The 21,175-nt window shown below is 39.2% G+C and overlaps 1 protein-coding gene across 1 annotated transcript in view; it reads left to right on the forward strand.

Moving 5' to 3' along the window:
• The window catches only part of GPR158 (G protein-coupled receptor 158), a 327,088-nt gene extending 306,346 nt beyond the window's left edge, over positions 1 to 20,742 (forward strand). Inside the window, 4 exon segments of the mRNA XM_007445867.1 lie at positions 8,364 to 8,502; positions 13,854 to 13,959; positions 18,321 to 18,467; positions 19,234 to 20,742. Of these exon segments, the coding sequence (XP_007445929.1) occupies positions 8,364 to 8,502; positions 13,854 to 13,959; positions 18,321 to 18,467; positions 19,234 to 20,742 (1,901 nt within the window).
• The last annotated feature ends 433 nt before the right edge of the window (positions 20,743 to 21,175 follow it).

Consider the following 21,175-nt stretch of genomic DNA (forward strand, 5'->3'; position numbering starts at 1 on the left):
GCTCCTATGTTGGGTGCATAAATATTTACAATTGTTCTATCTTCTTCTTGGATCGATCCCTTGATCATTATGTAGTGTCCTTCTTTGTCTCTTGTGATAGTCTTTATTTTAAAGTCTATTTTGTCTGATATGAGAATTGCTACTCCAGCCTTCTTTTGGTTTCCATTTGCATGGAATATCTTTTTCCATACCCTCACTTTCAGTCTTTATGTGTCTCTAGGTCTGAAGTGGGTCTCTTGTAGACAGCACATATATGGGTCTTGTTTTTCTATCCATTCAGCCAGTCTGTGTCTTTTGTTGGGAGGATTTAATCCATTTACATTTAAGGTAATTATCGATATGTATGTTCCTTTTCCCATTTTCTTAATGGTTTTGGGTTTGTTATTGTAGGTCTTTTCCTTCTCTTGTGTTTCTTGCCTAGAGAAGATCCTTTAGCATTTGTTGTAAAGCTGGTTTGGTGGTGCTGAACTCTCTCAGCTTTTGCTTGTCTGTAAACGTTTTAATTTTTCCATCAATTCTGAATGAGATCCTTGCTGGGTAGAGTAATCTTGGTTGTAGGTTTTTCTCCTTGATCACTTTAAATATGTCCTGCCAGTCCCTTCTGGCTTGCAGAGTTTCTGCTGAAAGATCAGATGTTAACCTTATGGGGATTCCCTTGTGTGTTATTTGTTGTTTTTCCCTTGCTGCTCTTAATATGTTTTCTTTGTATTTAATTTTTGACAGTTTGATTAATATGTGTCTTGGTGTGTTTCTCCTTGGATTTATCCTGTATGGGACTCTCTGTGCTTCCAGGACTTGTTTAACTATTTCCTTTCCCATATTAAAGCAGTTTTCAACTATAATCTCTTCAAATATTTTCTCAGTCCCTTTCTTTTTCTCTTCTTCTGGAACCCCTATAATTCAATTGTTGGTGCTTTTAATGTTGACCCAGAGGTCTCTGAGACTCTCCTCAGTTCTTTTCATTCTTTTTTCTTTATTCTGCTCTGCAGTAGTTATTTCCACTATCTTATCTTCCAGGTCACTTATCTGTTCTTCTGCCTCAGTTATTCTGCTACTGATCCCTTCTAGAGTTTTTTTAATTTCATTTATTGTGTTGTTCATCATTGCTTGTTTCATCTTTATTTCTTCTAGGTCCTTGTTAAATGCTTCTTGCATTTTCTCTATTCTGTTTCCAAGATTTGGATCATCTTTACTCTCATTATTCTGAATTCTTTTTCAGGTAGACTGCCTATTTCCTCTTCATTTGTTAGGTCTGGTGGGTTTTTATCTTGCTCCTTCATCTGCTGTGTGTTTTTCTGTCTTCTCATTTTGCTTATCTTACTGTGTTTGGGGTCTCCTTTTTGCAGGCTGCAGGTTCGTAGTTCCCGTTGTTTTTGGTGTCTGTCCCCAGTGGCTAAAGTTGGTTCAGTGGGTTGTGTAGGCTTCCTGGTGGAGGGGACTAGTGCCTGTGTTCTGGTGGATGAGGCTGGATCTTGTCTTTCTGATGGCATGTCCACGTCTGGTGGTGTATTTTGGGGTGTCTGTGGACTTATTATGATTTTAGGCAGTGTCTCTGCTAATGGATGGGGTTGTGTTCCTGTCTTGCTAGTTATTTGGCATAGGGTGTGCAGCACTGTCGCTTGCTGGTTGTTGAGTGAAGCTGGGTGTTGGTGTTGAGATGGAGATATCTGGGAAATTTTCTACGTTTGATATTACGTGGAGCTGGGAGGTCTCTTGTGGACCAGTGTCCTGAAGTTGGCTCTCCCACCTCAGAGGCACAGCACTGACTCCTGGCTGCAGCACCGAGAGCCTTTCATCCACATGGCACAGAATAAAAGGGAGAAAAAGTAGAAAGAAAGAAAGAGGATAAAATAAAATTAAATTAAATTAAGTTATTAAAATAAAAAATAATTAAGAAAAATAAATTTTTTAAAGTAAAAAAAAAAAAAGGACGTATAGAACCCTAGGACAAATGGTGAAAGCAAAGCTATACAAAGTCTCACACAGAAGCATACACATACACACTCACAAAAAGAGGAAAAGGGGAAAAAATAATAAATCGCTCTCAAAGTCCACCTCCTCAATTTGGGATGATTTGTTGTCTGTTCAGGTATTCCACAGATGCAGGGTACATCAAGTTGATTGTGGAGCTTTAATCCACTGCTCCTGAGGCTGCTGGGAGAGATTTCCCTTTCTCTTCTTTGTTAGCACAGCTCCCGGGGCTCAGCTTTGGATTTGGCCCTGCCTCTGTGTGTAGGTCGCCGGAGGGCATCTGTTATTCGCCCAGACAGGGCGGGGTTAAAGGAGCCGCTGATTCGGGGGTTCTGGCTCACTCTGGCCGGGGGGAGGGTGGGGTAAGGAGTGTGGGGTGAGCCTGCGGCAGCAGAGGCCAACATGGCATTGCACCAGCCTGAGGCGTGCAGTGCGTTCTCGCCGGGAAGTTGTCCCTGGATCCCGGGACCCTGGCAGTGGCGGGCTGCACGGGCTCCCGGGCGGAGAGGTGTGGACAGTGACCTGTGCTCGCACACAGGCTTCTTGTTGGCGGCAGCAGCAGCCTTAGCGTCTCATGCCTGTCTCTGGGGTCCGCGCTTTTAGCCGCGGCTCGCGCCCGTCTCTGGAGCTCGTTTAAGCAGCGCTGTTAATCCCCTCTCCTCACGCACCAGGAAGCAAAGAGGGAAGAAAAAGTCTCTTGCCTCTTCGGCAGCTCCAGACTTTTCTCCGGACTCCCTCGCGGCCAGCCGTGGCGCACTAACTCCCTGCAGGCTGTGTTCACGCCGCCAACCCCAGTCCTCTCCCTGAGCTCTGACCGAAGCCCAAGCCTCAGCTCCCAGCCCCGCCCGCCCTAGCGGGTGAGCAGACAAGCCTCGGGCTGCTGAGTCCCTATTGGCCCCAATCCTCTGTGCGGGAATCTCTCCGCCTTGCCCTCCGCACCCCTGTGGCTGCGTGCTCTCTTCCGCGGCTCCGAAGCTCCCCCCTCCGCCACCCGCAGTCTCCGCCCGCGAAGGGGCTCCTAGTGTGTGGAAACCTTTCCTCCTTCACAGCTCCCTCCCACTGGTGCAGGTCCCGTCCCTATTCTTTTGTCTCTGTTTATTCTTTTTTCTTTTGCCCTACCCAGGTACGTGGGGACTTTGTTGCCTTTTGGGAGGTCTGAGGTCTGCTGCCAGCGTTCAGTAGGTGTTCTGTAGGAGTTGTTCCACGTGTAGATGTATTTCTGATGTATCTGTGGGGAGGAAGGTGATCTCCGCGTCTTACTCTTCCGCCATCTTCCTCCGAATTCATCCCCAGTCATTTTTAAAGGAACCAAATGTAGATAATGTACAAAATGTATTCAGCACAGCACCTGGCACATTCAACAGATGTTAGCTGTGAAGTCAGACGAAATAAGAGACAAAAAGTACTTTTGGGTAGAATTATTTTAACTACCACTGGCAAATTCTAATTAGTATATTAGTTGTTTAAAACACAAACAATTGTTGCTTGGAAAAATTGTTTATTTTCTTCAGTAGTATAAAAATACTTGCAAGGATTTTGTCCACCTCTGTTAGTAATAAAGCAAAAGAAAGTCTCGGTCGAAGGATGTAATTTAGGGAACCCTGGTCAGAAACCAGGAGACCTGGGATCCAGGCCCTGTTCTGCTGTCTTCACTATGAGTCAGCAGGGATAGAGCTAGCTTCTCCATGGGCGTATCCTACGGCCCAGCTGTGCCCATCCCTATGACGTGCTGCTCCCAGGAGCTGAGAAGGGAACAGACATTCTGGTCCCTGGTGTCCTAGTTGTGAAATACATTGCAACATCCATCTTCTCCATGCTTCTCAGGTGAACAGACTGACTTCACCACAGCCAGGATAACTGCAGCTCACCAAGCAGCACTTTCACGGCTACATCCACACACTGAAAAATGTATCCACAGACCACGTGGTCTCACAAAGTCGCTTCACCCTTTAAGATTCTACCATGAGTATCATTCTCATGGTTTTCATCATAGTACGTCTCATAACTGTCTTTATTTTAACCAAAGAAAAGGCAGAAAGCCTCCAGAGTATCAAGGCTTCTGTTTGCAGTCAAACCCTGGAATGATAGAATTTGAGCTGTTCTCAAGCATTATTGAAGTTCTTTGACTTAATACTTAACCATAACTTCTATGCAGCCCACCGTACTATTAGAATAAAAACAGAGTAAGTTTACTTTGACCATAAATTTTCTAAGTGGATAGGATTTAGAGAAAAGACAAAATTAAAAGACACGCTTGGAAAATGAAACCTAAATGCTTCTTGTATGTATTTATTTGTGCCACATGTAAACTAATTTGTAAACAGGCTAAGAGACATAAAATGTTATTAAATACAAAATGCCTTTGCAACATGGCAAAACAGAGGACCACAGCTTGAGAGACGTTTGTACTTTGATGTTGTCTTTCTCTCAGCCCCTGTGGGTGTTCTAAGATCACAGATCTGGGACATCTTCAGTGGCAAAGAACTGATACTAATTCTCACTTCTTTGCTTGACCCAGGCCTTTGGAAAGATAACTTGAAATTACTTTCATTATGGCATACTAATTTTTTAAAAGCTATGGTAGTTAACTTTTAGACTAAGTGTCATTCCTTATAGATTAAAAATAGAATACCTCAGTTTTCTGAAAGCCCTATTTGAATCTTTAAATATGAATGCAATTTCCTTTTTAACTATACCCATGCCTCCCATCAAAATCATTTACCACCAGAAATTATTTTTTAAAGCAGAAGCACAGCATATATTTCAACTCCCATGTAATAACACTGCAAAATTTGGTAACATCTGCATATTTTCTTTACTAATTGCAGTGTTAGTCTGAAGTTAATTATATTTTTTTTCAGCCAGAGCATATTGTTTGATATTGCTAATGAAATGATTTTAATGTTCAGCTTAGCTATTAGGAGGAATCTTATTTTGTCTTATATTTTTAAATGCAGTTCTCCATTGTAGCACACTAATTAACCTGATAACTACTTTTCTTTAAAAAAAAAAATCTTCAGTATAACGTTATATGAAAACACTGCAATAGGTGGCAGGAGATAGTGTTTTCATAATTCAGCTACATGTGAATCCTTCAATTACAGTATATTTTTGTACTAGCATTGTTTAATAATATTTTTTGGTTCTGAAGAACCTAGGGGCAGGGCAGGAATAAAGACGCAAATGTAGAGAATGGACTTGAGGACATGGGGAGGGGGAAGGGTAAGCTGGGACAAAGTGAGAGAGTGACATGGACATATATACACTACCAAATGTAAAACAGATAGCTAGTGGGAAGCAGCCGCATAGCACAGGGAGATCAGCTCGGTGCTTTGTGACCACGTAGAGGGGTGGGATAGGGAGGGTGGGAGGGAGATGCAAGAGGGAGGAGATATGGGAACATATGTAAATGTATAACTGATTCACTTTGATATACAGCAGAAACTAACACACCATGGTAAAGCAATTATACTCCAATAAAGATGTTAAAAGAATAATAATATTTTTGCATTCATCATTCTTGTGTGCTAAGCACAGTACCACACACCTAGCGGTCTATCAGTAAGTAGCAATTGCCACTATTAAGAATAATGCCAGTATGATCTTTAGATTATGTATATAGATGGATCATGTATACAGATGTTAGATTGATCTAGACATCCATCAGTGTTAGACGGAGTGGTAAGGTAACAGAAAGCCTACATCTCTAATGACGTGAAACTGATATCATTTATATTCATTCAGTTCAACAAATATTTATTAAATCTTATCCATGTGTGATCAGTACTGTTGCTATCATCTGTGTGGGCAAAGACAGAAAAAATAGATGAAAGACTCAATTCTTGCCCTGAAGAAGGTCATCACAGTCAGGGCTCAAGACTCCATGAACAATTTTCTCCCAATTATATATTGTGTGGCATTATTAGTCTCTGCATTGTGTAGTGTAGATAGTTAAAAATTATGAGAGATTAGAGGATTACACTTCAGTGTAAGATTACACTTCAGTGTAAGTTAGAATCATTTCAGGGGGCCTTGTGATGGAGGTGGGACCTGAATCAGACATTGAAAAATTGGTTAATGTTTAGAAATGTGGGTGAGAGGAGATTTCGTATGTGAGCAATAGCATGAACAAAAACTCAGAAGCAAGAAGAATCTTTGGAGTGTTCAGAGGATGGTGAGTCTTCCTGGGTCAGCTCAGAGTTCATGACGGGGAGCTTTGGGAGATTGTGTTGGATGCATAACATGAGGTCATAGAGGGCAAGGAGTAAAACAATAGTGAGCTACTGAAGATTTCTAAATGAAGATGCATGCAGCTCCTCACAAAAGGCTAACCTGAGGGCCAGAGACTAGGCAAGAAGTCAGAGTCTAAGAAATATACAAGCACAAAAGAATAAGGCCAAGCAATGGGACAGCTAACAGGAAGCCTGGGTGGCAAGAAAGTCTTGAAACTTTCTTGCAAGAAAGTCATCAAAGTCTTGAAACTTGAAATATGTCTGTCCTAGCAGGAACCCCTGTAGTCTTCCTTTGGGAGCAGGATTTATTCCAGGGTCCTAAGTGGGTATGAGTGAATCTTCTAATGGAAATATGAATCAGTTAACCCAAATGGAGTGGCAGAGATTTGGACAAATCCTGATATGATCACAGTGGAGCTTCAGAAAAATGAACTTGTCACTGTTATGAAGAAAGAATTAATAAAGGGTGAATCCAGATTTAGATGGGACAGTTGATAAATAATTGTAACAAATAAGGAGTAAACTGGTAGGAGCTTAGGCAAGGATTATAGTTGTGGACATTGAGAGAAGTGATACACATGAAAAGTAACTCAGGGTAGAAATGTGTCAGGGAAAGGTGGCACTGACATTTCAAACCTGAGTGAAGAGGCAATAGTAGTAGCATGGACAGAAGTACAAGCCTTAGGAAAGAAAGTTATACACGAACACATCAGTATTTCCTGACCCAGTAGAGCTCGGCTGGAAAGAACATTCACAGACATGGCCAGTGGCCAACATACAGAATAATTGTGACCTCCGCTCTAATCTCATGGAGACCTTTGAGTGAAGTTTATTTTCCCTTTAACTTCTGACCACATCAGGGTTTTAGAGTAACTCTTGACAGATGTGTTTACTTAAGGGATTTTCAATGAGTAGGGCACTGGTTATTGTTTAAATATGGTAGAAATATGCTGAAACTTTGTCAGGTAAAACACCTGGGCATATGGGACTGGAAATCAGTGTTTCAGTATATAAGTAGGTTACCCCTAGGTAATGCATTTTTTTTCTCCAAATTAGAGCTTTCTTTTTGTTAATTAGACATCCTTCCCATGAGGTCATGTCACTAAGACAGATAAAATGGATGGTAACAGTTACTGCTCAGAATGAATTAAAATAACAACATTCAGTTTGAAAAAAAAAAGTCTAAGGAGATGTTTAACAATAAGAACCAATTATTTAACATCTGTTTTTATTTATTTATTTATCTGACATCTACTCTGTCAAAAACTCTTAAGTGCTTTATAGCCATTATTCAATTTCATTAGCAAATAATCCCATGAAATACGTACTTTTATTATCCTCATTTTCCAGGTAAGGAAACTGTGACCAGAGAGGTTAAATTGCCTCAGATTATGCAAAGTTAATTAGGGATCCAGCTAGAATTCCTCATCAGGTCTAGTGTGACTCTGAAGCCCTATCCTTAACTGCTACACTATGCTTGTCTCTTCTGGCTTGAGCAAGCGAACAAGGTAATTATGAATTTCACTAAGCCGTTAGCATATACCCTCCAAAGATGCGATGTCTGTCATGTGTGAAGACATAATGGTTCAATTATAAACTATGCCACTGAATGTTTAGCAGCCTATTTTCTCACATTTCTGGCAATGGAGGTCTTCATGTATTGAACCAGACTCAATGCAGTAAGAATTTAAATTTCTAGGAGCTGCATATAAACACATTATAAACTTTTGTTGCCTTGAGGGCTTTATTGTGACCCAGATACTCTATGAACAGCTTAAACTTTGGTTGGGAATGTGGAAAATTATTTTACAATTGCAATTGTTTTAGGAAAAAGCCAGGTATTAGTGCACACATACACAAACACGCACGCACGTGCACACACACACACACACACACCACACAATCTGAGATGCCAAACACTATTTAAAAATTTTTTTAATTAAAAAAAACACAAAGTGTACCTGTGAAAAAAATCCTCTATACACTGAATAAAAATTTTAAATAAATATATGGCATAGGTATTCATATATGAACATTTTGTATGCATCTATTTCTATGTGTTTCTATCCTAGACACAAAATGCATGCTAAAGAGCTTAAATTTTACTTCTTTCTTCACCTGTAAAACTAACAGAGAATTGTTTGTTTGTTCTTCTCACAGCTGAATTTTTATTCCTCCTATGGGGTGTTTATCTCTGCTATGCGGTGCGAACGGTCCCATCAGCTTTTCACGAGCCGCGCTATATGGCTGTTGCAGTTCACAATGAGCTCATTATCTCCGCTATATTCCATACAATTAGGCAAGTGATCTGCAGAGCCACTCAACAACTGTTTTATTTTTCTGATGTGTTGCAGTTTAATTTAATAGCAAAATTGGATAAGATGCATAATGGAAAGATGTAGGGCGGATAGTGTTTTATAAGTTGACTAATTTGTCATAGAAATGACAAATGAATCATTTTGTTTTTTTTTAAACTCTGCTATTCTTAGTTCCTTCTGATGAGTTGTTTATTGCCTTCATTTATTTGGAAGGGTAACTCAATGTTATTGTATTGTGTTAAACCACTTATGGGGATGTCATTAGGTATATTGTTTATGATACATAATACTGTTTGTTCTGAAGATATAAAGCAATACATGCATACATTATAAAATAGATACAGGTAAATTATCTATGTTTTCATTCATGTTTATTATGCTGGTTTATACTTTCAAAATTTTAACACTCAGATAACTTATGTATGTGAAATCTGTTGAATTCAGAACCAAAAAACCACTCCAAGTTGATGGCTGGATTTTTGTGTGCAGTGGGGTTCTTTCATCATTACACTGTAGTGATGACTTTCTGTGGTAAGAAAATATGGCCTGGCTCTCTGTTTCTTATTATTCCATATATCTCCATAACCAATGAGTACAAAGGAGGAAGAAAGTGGCTTATGATAAGTGAACAACATGAAATATGTATGAATTATCTCAACAAGAACAACAACCAAACAACAACAACCAAAAAGGAATCCTATGACCTGAAAAGCAACAAAAAGATGCCATTTAATTGTTCTATATATATTAAAAGTTAGGACACACTTAAGAATGTAATTAGAAATTTTGAATATTAGTCTTGGCCCGCAATGGAAAGATAGAGATTAATAATAGGGTGAAAAGGTGTGGATCTGCAGAAGTTTTGCAGGATGTTTATTACCTCTCACTTTAGTCAATAATCATAAAATGACATCTTGCACTTCTAGGAATAGATGATGCCAAAGAACAGTTGGGGCTCAGGCATAATCTACACTTTTTAAACTCTTAAAGTAAGAGAAAGAGGTATTTATGATCTGACAACCCTGGAAATTCCATCAGAGATGGCCAGGAATCAAGGGAATTTGCCCCCTTGCTTTGTCTTGCCCTCTCTCAAGAGAGAGAAAAGAGAGAAAGAGTAGAAGAAGGAGGAAAGATGAGACGCAGAATATGAAATCATAAATAAGCAAAGAAAAGGATGCTTTCTCTAGTATGAGTGAGGATGCCCTGGTCTAAAATGCCGTGAGCACCAGAGGGCACTTTGTCATGGTGTCAGAGCTCCAGAGCCTTCACATTTCTTCCAACCCCTCTCCCCAAAAAAGCTGCATCATTTTTGTTGTTTGTTTTCAGAACATCAAACACATATGTTTCAAGATCTAACAAACATGCTTATCTAGAATCATTGGTAAGCTAAATGTTATATTAACAAACCAACTAGAGAGTTATAAGCCTGTAAGAAGGCTTATCACACGGACTTCCCTGGTTGTCCAGTGGTTAAGACTCCATGCTCCCAATGCAGGGGGCCTGGGATTCGACCCCTGGTCAGGGAGCTAAGATCCCACATGCTGCACAGCACAGCCAATAAATAAATAAATAAAACAGTGGCTATGTAAATCAGCCATGCTTCAATAAAAAATAAAAATGGAAAAAAAAGGCTTATCACAGATGAATTTAAATGTCTTCTACTGTCAGAATGTAACTGTCATGCAGAGTTTCCCACTTGTGCCCTAAAATTAACTGTTATGTTTCTTAGAACCAAATTAATTGCCCAAGAAATTAAATCTGTTCAACACAGTTGCCAAAATTGATCTATATCTTTTCAACCTGTTCAGTTTTACTCTGTTCAATTTCCATCATTTAATGTGTTTTTTCAATAGATTTTCAACTCTCAACTGGCCCAAGTCCTTTCAGAAGTAGGCAAGGTAAATGATTTTTAAATGAACTTAAAAAAAATTCTTAATAGTAAGGCAATAGATGGTTATTTCAAAAAAAAATCATAAAATGATAAAGAGAAAATAAACTCCCTAATCCAACCACCCAAAGATAAGCATTATTAACATATTAGTAAATCACTGTTAGATGTTTTTATATGCATGTGTATTTATGACACGTCACATTTGATAGCTCCCTTCTAGGAATGTCACAGTGAAGCTAGCATACCGAGAAGTCCTGCTGTACAGATAAACTGTTTAACTTTGTTTAACCAGCATTTTCCAAATGTAATCGACCATGGAATCCCCCCAACCCTTACATCTGATAACAGCAGCCACGCTTCAGAAAATACTGTTTTATCACTGAATCAGGGTGATAGGAAATATGTTAAATACTTGTTGAAAATAGCTTTCTTACTTTGCTTAGGTCTTTCCTACAGAGTCCCGAACAACCCAGCCAGAAGAATCATATAAACCATGAGCTGGGTTCACGTAGACACAAGCTCTGATTGAATGGTTCATAGTGAACCTAGTAGGTTTGGTACTGAGCAGACATAGCATACTCTTCTTCCAGACAACTCTTTAATCCCCTATCAGTTTTGAACAGGGAGGACTTCAAATGGTAGCAGAGGGACCAGCCTTGGTGTCTTTTGGTATCTTCTTAGGCAAGGCTAAGCAAACCTGAATGGGAAGCTCTACATTTCAAGTTCCAAAGTTGACTTACCTTTCTACATAGATCAGACTCAATTAGATGGTGGCACATTGGCTTCAAAGAATCGTAGCTACTCTCTTGAATGTTTAATTTGTATGGCCATAAGGGACCAGTGATGGAATTATAGTTTAACACATTAAATCTACAGAACACTGATATTAGGGGGATGAGCTAGGAGCAAGTAAAAGGCAGTGATAATTAAAGAAATCAAGTATGCACAATTTCTTATTTACATGTGGACTGAGTTCATATATGCTGTGGTTCCAGCATTAATAAAGTTCAAGGATAAGAAGCAATAACATAAAAATTTAAATCAGCTGGATCCATCTTGGCAACTTTTTCCTAGAATGAAATAATATTAAATAGGCATCCAACGTCAGCAAAGATATTCTCTATCAATAGGATATATATGTTCTTCTTGTCTGCTTAAAATATAAAATATGTATACATATATGTATGTATTCATATTTATACATACACATATAAATTAAAAACTATGACAACATATTATGTACAGATTTACTTTCTTTCTTACCAAATTGTCAGACTGAGCAAAAATAACCTAAAAGGGTTAAGTCTAGAAGGATAAATGATGAGAAGGCATTTCGCTCAGTCTGTTCTAACCCTTTACTTATTTTTAGTACTAAGCATAAAGCAACCCTTTGGGAAAGTACAAGACTTTTAAAAAGTTTGCCTTTATTCTTAACCTCAATTTTCAAATATTTCGATGTGCCTGATTTTTGGACCTATTTTTTAAGTTGAAATACTATTTTTTAAAATGAAGCTTTAATACTATTTCAAAACCCAGTTGTTCTTAAGGTATTTCTAATCAAAACTGCAACCTAAAAAAATCTGGCAGTAATTAAAAGCTGATTAAGGACAATCGATGTTAGCATATCTCAAAATTATTTTTTGGAAGATTCACTGTTTTAATTCAAAATATATGTACCCATTCTTTTTTCCAGATATTGTCAGGCTAGTTTCAAGTTTACCTGTGTTGGCATTTGAGATAGGAATTCCCAGTACATAAGGATGCTTTTTGACTGTAAATCCATCTCCTTTGATGTAACTGTCTGCTCCAGTACTGGCAGGGGCCCCAGCAGATTGGGATTGTATTATTTTCAGGGGTACATTTTCTACGGCTTCTGTGCCTCAATACTCTGTCTCAGAGACTGTAACTTTTTATTGAGTAAGATGATCCTATTTTAGTGCTTAAAAAAAAATCTTACTTGACCCAGCACAGACTGTATAGTCAAAAGTATCCCATCCCTGAACAAAGTGAATATTCAGTCACATTCAAAGCAGGTGTGAAGCCACTTTTCTCACAAAGGAGCTAGAAAAGATGTTAATTCAGAAAATCCCTTTTAGTTGTCTGTGAAGTGTCATGGCCATTCTGCACTTCTGTGTATAAGTCTATGTTTTTTATATCTCCAGACACAGGGGGAAAAACTCTGTCTCCATTTTGATGACTCCTGAGCTTCCATTTTAGCTTGGTTTTATTTTGGTGGGGGAGGGATGGAAGTGAAAATGAGGAAGAAATATCCTTGATGGAAATTTTGTTTTAAATATTAATAATATTAACTTACTTAGTAAATTTGTCATGAATATGGTATAATGCAGAAATAAAATTCATCTCTTCTCTTTTTAGATTCATATATGTTTATTTCATGATTATATCATAAGCATTTTCTTAGGATGTGAGCTTTTCAAATTTGATGATGTATATCATTGAAACAAAATGCTAATTCTCTAATTCCAAAAGCACTAAAATCTCATATTTAGCTTTCATGGATAAACAATAGATGGGAAAACATTAAAAGAAGAATATGAGTGCAAAATTACCTTAATAAAAGCAATATCTGGTTTCTGCATAAAGATGAGTCCTTAAAACATGAGTTTTAGTTTGTACATGTACCTACTGATTTGTGAAAACATTCCAAAATTACCAGATCAGATATTAATAATGAATTTTTCCTATACATGTTACTTGAAGGGCCATCCTGGAACACAAGTTTATAAATTCCTCAATAAGATAAGATTTTAAATATTATATTTTAACTTATTTTAAAATAATTTGATGCTCTATAAAAACTAAGATTTGTATTTTAAAAGATGCACTTTGTATGTCAACTATATTTCAATTTTTAAAAACAATTTTAAAAAGATGCATGTTACAAACCATTAGTACATTCATTTTATCCATTACATTGCTTATCATTTAAACTTCTGGGATCATTCACTAAAACAGATATTTACCCATTTTTTTCCTTAGTTCTAATTAATATTTTTAAGTGAAGAATATTATGATCAAGAGTTATTTGGATGTGTCTTATAACCTAAATTTGCCTGAAACAATCATTTTTTAACCTGCTCTTCTTTTGAATTTACATGTGTTCACTGCTTTTGCTTTGCACATTCAACTTACCTACAAAATAATAATCCAAGGAAATGTTTACCACATTATATATGTATGTGTTATCTTTCTTACTATTGATAATTTTAAGAACTAAAGAGTTCATTTCTTATGCATCTAATTAGGGTCACTTGGACCCTTATTCTTCTGTGATGAAAATATATGTCATAGAAATAACAGTATGACTTCTTGCTTGCTTGCTTTCTTTTACTAATACATTGAGGAAAAGAGTTTCCAAGTATCCTAGTGTTTTAAGTAGAGAGCTTGTTGGGTTGCTAATGTGGTGAATTCTCATTTCAGATTTGTTCTTGCCTCAAGACTTCAGTCTGATTGGATGTTGATGCTGTATTTTGCACATACTCATTTGACTGTGACAGTCACCATTGGGTTGCTTTTGATTCCAAAGGTATTCCTCCAACATTACTTTTCTCTTGCAAGATAGTTGTTTTAAATGAGCGTGGAATTGTTTCTCCTTCAAAAAGTATCTGGCAGTATAGGCAACGGGAGGTGTGAAGATTTGCTTGACACGCTACAATGTTTTTAAAACTCCCTCCTCAGGAATCCAGGTGTCTCTTTTCTTTGGGGATTTATTAAACATCTCACATAATTTTTAACTGCCTTAGTTTGTACAAAGCCCATCATCCGTTTTAGTCCTTTTCCAAATACTTTGATATCTATTTATGTTTTAATTATTAGGGGCTCAAGGTGGCCTTTCATTGTAGCTGTAACCTCAAGCTCGTTTTTAAAGAGAATTATCCTAGTCTAAGAATCCTCTTGTTTGGATTCATATTCAGGGAAGTACTGTGTTTTAAACATTCAGAGAATTTTTATGTAAATAGAAATAATTATAATGTTGTATAAAAAGAGTCTTGCTTAATAATGATGGATTCTGACGAAGACTTAGCTACACGGCATTCTGACGTGGAGGGAAACGGGTCAGGACTCAGAATACAGGGATTCTGAACTCATACCCCACCCCAAGTTAGCTGTGTAATGTAACGTTAGGCAAGACTTTTCATCTCTCTGAGTCTGTTTCCTCATCTATGACATAATAGCACTGAGGCTGCTTGGAATAAAACAAAATGATATCCGAGTTTTGAAAAAAAGATACTACACAAATTATCATTATTTTCCTCTTTTACATGTAGAAAAACAAAATATTAGAACAAAATATTATGTGTAGAAAAACAAAAATTATCATTGTCTTCCCCTTTTACATGTAGGAAAACAAAATACATCTTTATCAGTGTCGTACAATGTAACGTTAGCACAGCTGAAACCAGAATTGTGATTTCACTCTAGGCTTTCTTTACCTCACCTCCCACAGTTAACCAAAACATTGAACTTCAGCCTGATTGAAAAGGCCAAACAATTGTAAACAGAGCAAAATGCCTATTTTCTTCCTTACTTGAATTACACCAAATAGCCATAATTTTCATGGATGTGTCTGTTCCTGCAATCTATCTTAACCATCTTTATACTGTACATAATATGATTACATTTTTATTAGATGGGTATATACTCAGACTATTTATTTATTCATTCAAAAAATTGTTATTGAGCTCCAGAGACAATTGAAAACATGTTTACACAAAAATTTGTTCTTGATGTCTATTATCTTGGTAGTGATGGCATCACAGGTGTTTGCATATGTCCAAACTCATCAAATTGTACACATTTAATATGTGCAGTTCTCTGCATATCAATTATACCTCAACAAAGCTGGCTTAAAAATTTTTTTTTAATTTGTACATGAATGTTCATAGCAGCATTATCCATAATAGCCAAAAAATGGAAACAACCCAAATGTCCATCAATTGATAATGTATAAACAAAATGTGGTATACCCACAAAATGAAATATTATTCATCAATAAAAAGGAATAAGGCGCTGATACATGCTACAACTTGTACAAACCTTGAAAACCTTATGCCAAGGAAGCCAGATAAAAAAGGCCACATATTATATGATTCCATTTATGTGAAATGTCCGGAATAGACAGCTCTAAAGAGACAGAAAGTGGGTTTGTGGTGCCATGGGCTGGGGAAAAAGGGGTATGAAAGTGACTGCTTCCTGGGTTCAAGGTTTCTTTTGGGGGTGACGAAAATATTCTGGAATTAGATGGTGGTGATGATTGTGCAACCTCATGAATATACTAAAAAACACTGATCTGTATAGTTAAAAATTGAGAATTTTATGGTATGTGAATTATATTTCAATAAATAATTTAAAACATTATTGAGGAGCTTTACTAAGCACTGTTCTATATCCTAGAATAATAGTAGTGAACAGATATAAATCTGTGCTCTCATGGTACTTATATTCTGGTGGAAGAGAGGAGGAAACAGAAAAGATAAACAAAATAAATATTTAAAATAGTATTTTAGATAGAGATAAGCATTAAGGAAAAATCATAAAGCAGGAAATGGACAATATCTGACAAATAACTGTCTCTTAAACTCATGATAATCTCTAAGACTTTGCTCAAGAAAAATAATTTTATTCTTATGGGCTTCCCTGGTGGCTCAGTGGTTGAGAGTCTGCCTGCTGATGCAGGGGACACGGGTTCATGTCCTGGTCCGGGAAGATCCCACATGCTGCAGAGCTGCTGGGCCCGTGAGCCATGGCCGCTGAGCCTGCGCGTCCGGAGCCTGTGCTGCGCAACAGGAGAGGCCACAACAGTGAGAGGCCCGCGTACCGCAAAAAAAAAAGAAAAATAATTTCATTCTTATAAATAACCTCCAGTAGCATGTGAGATTTTGGAGGACCAGGACTCTGTTTTCTTCACCCTTATGGCCTTAAGTTTATGGCACATGTGGCTCCCACAAACATAAGTAGAAGAGTGAGGGGAAACTTCATCAGTTCCTGTGGTTTCTCAGCCGGTCCCAAATACAAAAGACTCATTATTACTTAAATAGAGAACTACCATCTCACATGTTATCTCCAATTTGTGTTCACCTGCCTAGCTGAATATTTTAACAATAGTTGACATTGAAATATCTCTGTGTCTCTGTATCAAAGGGCAACCTGTTCTGTTTTTTTCTTTTATTGTATTTTGTTTTTTTAAGTATCAAATGTCTTTATAGACAGTGCATAATAGTATAGAGGGCAAAAGATTTGTCAAGAATCACACAAATTAAGTGGAAGGACCCCTGTCACATGTATATTTTGGAAGTCTAATCTATTACATTTGGATTACTGCTACATTTCTTATCATGAGATTAGCTACTTTTTTTTTTTTTAACACTAGGTCCTTGTTGGTTATCTATTTTAAATATAGTAGTGTGTACCTGTGAATCCCAAACTCCCAGTTTATCCCTCCCTCCCACCCTTCCCCTCGGTAGCCATAAGTTCAATCTCTAAGTCTGTGAGGCTGTTTCTGTTTTGTAAATAAGTTCATTTGTGTCATTTTTTTAAATTCCACATATAAGCGACATCATATGATATTGGTCTTTCTCTGTCTGACTTTCTCTGTCTGATTATCACTTAGTGTGATAATCTCTAGGTCCATCCATGTTGCTGCAAATGGCATTATTTCATTCTCTTTAATGGCTGAGTAATATTCCATCGTATACATGTACTACATCTTCTTTATCCATTCATCTGTCGATGGACATTTAGGTTGTTTCCATGTCTTGGCAATCGTAAACAGTGCTGCAATGAACATTGGGGGTGTATGTATCCTTTTGAACATGTTTTTCTCCGGATATATGCCCAGGAGTGGGATTATTATTTTTAGTTTTTTAAAACTTGTTCATTATTTAAAGAAATATTTTACCTGATGACAAGCTAGGAGAAGAGAACCCAAGTTCTCTCAGTTTTCATAGGACAGTCACTTGTTTTATATGTTGTTTAAAATGTGGCTGGATGCTTTTGATTTTTCCTGCTCTCCATCATTTACCCAATTCATTCTTCCTCACTTTTCCACTTGAAGAACAGTAGAGATAGCAAGAGTACATGAAACTGAAAAATAGCAAAAGACTACATGAAGATGATTAAAATATATCAAAATGCAGTGAAGGAGGAACTTGAGAACAATGATGAGCTTAAGAAAAAAAATCTATAATTTCCGTGAATCTTTGAATTTTAAACTTAGATCCCATCCAGCGCAAGCCCTTTAGGCTAAGAGGGCACTGTGCTCCCGAGAGGTTCCATGGCCTGGTTAAGATCTCACTGACAACAGAGTCGAGGCTGGAATTCAGATCTCCTCTTCCCTGAGTTTTGAAAGTCATGTTTTTGAAGCTCTGTGTGACAGACTGAAAGTCATATTCCTGTGATCAGTCCTGTTGTGCCCATAGATGAAATACAGCCTCCTCTGTGTAAAGTGAAATGACATGATACACACCACCTCTCAAAAAAATATTCCCATTCAGCTGCCAGTGGGTCTAAATTGCTACTCTTAGAGCACAGTGTACTAAGAGTACCCTAAGAGAACATTTCTTTGGATTCTTCTGCTTATTTTCATTTTCAAAATTCAAATATTGTTGAAGAGGAATAATGGGAGTTAACCCTTGAAACCTGGAAAAAAGACAAGAATGAAAATAGGAGTCAAAGAGGGAACCAAGTGTTAATGTTGCCTCACTAAGTGCTCTAGCATGTAAGGTGGGAAACAAAACACAAATATGGCAGCAAATATTTTGTAAAGAGTTCAGTGAATGAATTCATCTAAGCTGAAGAAATGATGTAACATTAGAACCTTTAGAAAATTATTATGTTGTGTCCTACAGTGGATTAATGTCTACAGCTCATATTGAATTTCTATTGCAGTTTTCACATTCAAGCAATAACCCACGAGACGACATTGCTACAGAAGCATACGAAGATGAGTTAGACATGGGCCGATCTGGATCCTACCTGAACAGCAGTATCAATTCAGCCTGGAGTGAGCACAGCTTGGATCCAGAAGACATTCGGGTAATACCAGCATTTCTTCTTTTCTGTTTTAGATTAGACCCACTCATACAGGCTCGCACGTGTGGGTTGATGTTCATGTGTGCTTCTTTGTGTTAGAGAGCATGTGTGTTTGTGTAAGAACTGAAGGCATCACATGCAGTTAATCCAGTTCTAAAACACAGAATCACAGTATAAGTTAGGCCACACAGGCCAGTCTTGATAGTCTTAACTGACTTATTGGACACCGTGATGATGAACTGGTTGTACATGTCCCATGATGACGGTTTATAAGATCTTGCTGATGGGAAACTAGGATAGATCTGTGAGCAGAGAGTGAATTATTTAAAATAACCTGTGACAATATATCAGCATTTGGAGGAAGAAGACGCTTTTGTATTTGATGGTCTGTTGTACACTAATTTAACATTAGGTGTAATTTTATCAGTGGCTACATGATGCTTCCCATATTGTTCAGGGATATGGTTTCTCAGTAGACAGCAGGCTGTGTTTTGTCATGGTCCAGGCTCAGCCTGGTCCACGCAGTTCACAAGTTCAAAGTGCCTGTTGCATGAAGCAAGTGCAGAATGCAGGAGTTCACGTCTTAAAGTTCAAACGCTGTGTGAAACAAGATACAGAGGAATCAGAAAGTGAGAGTGAGGGGAAAGTTGATGAGCAGAGATGTTAGGAAGAGCTCCGTTCATTGACTTGACGTTACAGTTAGTGATATGAGCCGGCCCAAACGCTAAATCCCGCACCTCTTTGAATCTGCTCTTGTTATGTATGGCAGGACGAGCTGAAGAAACTCTACGCCCAGTTGGAAATCTATAAGAGGAAGAAGATGATCACAAATAATCCCCACCTCCAGAAAAAGCGGTGCTCGAAGAAGGGCTTAGGCCGTTCCATCATGAGGCGGATCACTGAGATCCCGGAGACGGTCAGCCGTCAGTGCTCCAAGGAGGACAAGGACGCGTTGGACCACGGCGCGGCCAAGGGCGCCGTCCCGGGCAGGAGGAACCCGCAGGAGGCTGCGGGCGGCGCCGGGAAGCCCAAGGAGGAGTCCCTGCGGAACCGAGTCTTCTCGCTCAAGAAATCGCACAGCACGTACGAGCACGTGCGGGAGCAGCCGGGCAGCCCGGGCAGCCCGCCCGCCCCGAGCCGGGAGGAGGAGGCGGCGGCCACGGACGACTCTGCGCTGGGGTCCCCGGCAGGAACGAACCGACCGCGAGCCCTGCAAGACGACAGCCAGGCCGTGTCCACCGAGTCTGTGCCTCTGGTGTGTAAGTCGGTCAGCGCCCACAACCTCAGCTCGGAGAAGAAGCCCGGGCCGCCCCGCACATCCGTGTTACAGAAGTCCCTCAGCGTCATCGCCAGTGCCAAAGAGAAGACGCTCGGATTGGCCGGGAAAACCCAGGCGTCCGGCGTGGAGGAACGGGCCAAAGCCCAGAAAGCTCTGCCGAGAGAGAAAGAGACAAAGAGAAAATACTCAAATTCAGATAACGCAGAGACTCAAGACTCTGCCCGGCCAAACTCCAATCATTCAGAGGAGCCAAGAAAACCTCCGAAATCTGGGATCATGAGGCAGCAAAGGGCCAACCCCCCCACTGCCAGTTCCGACCTGAGTCCAGGCACCCCCCAGATGAAGGACAGCTTTGACATAGGGGAGGTGTGCCCCTGGGAGATCTACGACCTGACCCCCGGTCCTGTGCCTTCAGAATCAAAAGTTCAAAAGCACGTATCGATTGTGGCTTCTGAAATGGAGAAAACCCCAATTTTTTCCTTAAAGGGGAAATCTCATCCCAAGCCTAAGGCAGCTGAACTATGTCAGCAGTCCAATCCGAAGAGCATAGACAAAGCTGAGGTGTGCCCTTGGGAGAGCCAAGGTCAGCCCCTCTTTGAAGATGAGAAGTGTGTGATTTCCAAGACTCAGGTTCCCCCAGGAAGAGCTCAAGGGGAGAATGGCGGCCAGCACTCTGCAGCCAGTGTGTGTGCTGGGCAGTGTGAAGAACTGCCTCCCAAAGCCGTAGCATCAAAAGTGGAGAATGAAAACCTCAACCAACTAGGAGACCAGGAGAAAAAGACATCTTCCTCTGAGCAAAACGTGCCTGACTCATATAACTCAAGTAATAACTTTCAGCAACCCTTAACATCACGAGCTGAGGTGTGTCCCTGGGAGTTTGAGACCCCAGATCAACCAAATGCTGAAAGAAGTGTAGCTTTCCCTGCCTCTTCTGCTTTAAGTGCAAATAAGATAGCAGGGCCTCGGAAATAAGAGGTCTGGGATACTTTTAAAGTGTAGCATCCCCAGAAAGAAAAGGAGAAGGAAGAAACGCTGAATTCGTTATAAGACAGAAGATACAGGATCACAAATTCCCAAGGAGTATTGGTCAGTCAAGGGAAATGTGAAAGGCAGGGGTGGAAGAAAACATAGGAGGCCAGGGCAACGTCATAATGGAGAAGTTAGACTGGCCAGGAAAGTCTTGCCCCAGGGAACACTGGGAAAATCCTTACACTTTAGCATATGTTTGGGGGAAGTAGCCCTCAATGTCTGCCCCTGATCAATACTTACCCTTGGGACTTTGAAGATCCCAAGCAAGGCAAACCAGAAGACACAGAAGAGGGACGAGATTTTGCAAAGGACAGGAAGGTATTGGCGTATGTGACCGAAATTCTAAGTAGCTGACTAAAAAGAACTTACTTTACCTATTTAACCTTGATAGCACTGCTAACTT

Source organism: Lipotes vexillifer, unplaced genomic scaffold, assembly GCF_000442215.2.
Source record: "Lipotes vexillifer unplaced genomic scaffold, Lipotes_vexillifer_v1.1 scaffold738, whole genome shotgun sequence".
NCBI classification, from domain to species: Eukaryota; Metazoa; Chordata; class Mammalia; order Artiodactyla; family Lipotidae; genus Lipotes; species Lipotes vexillifer.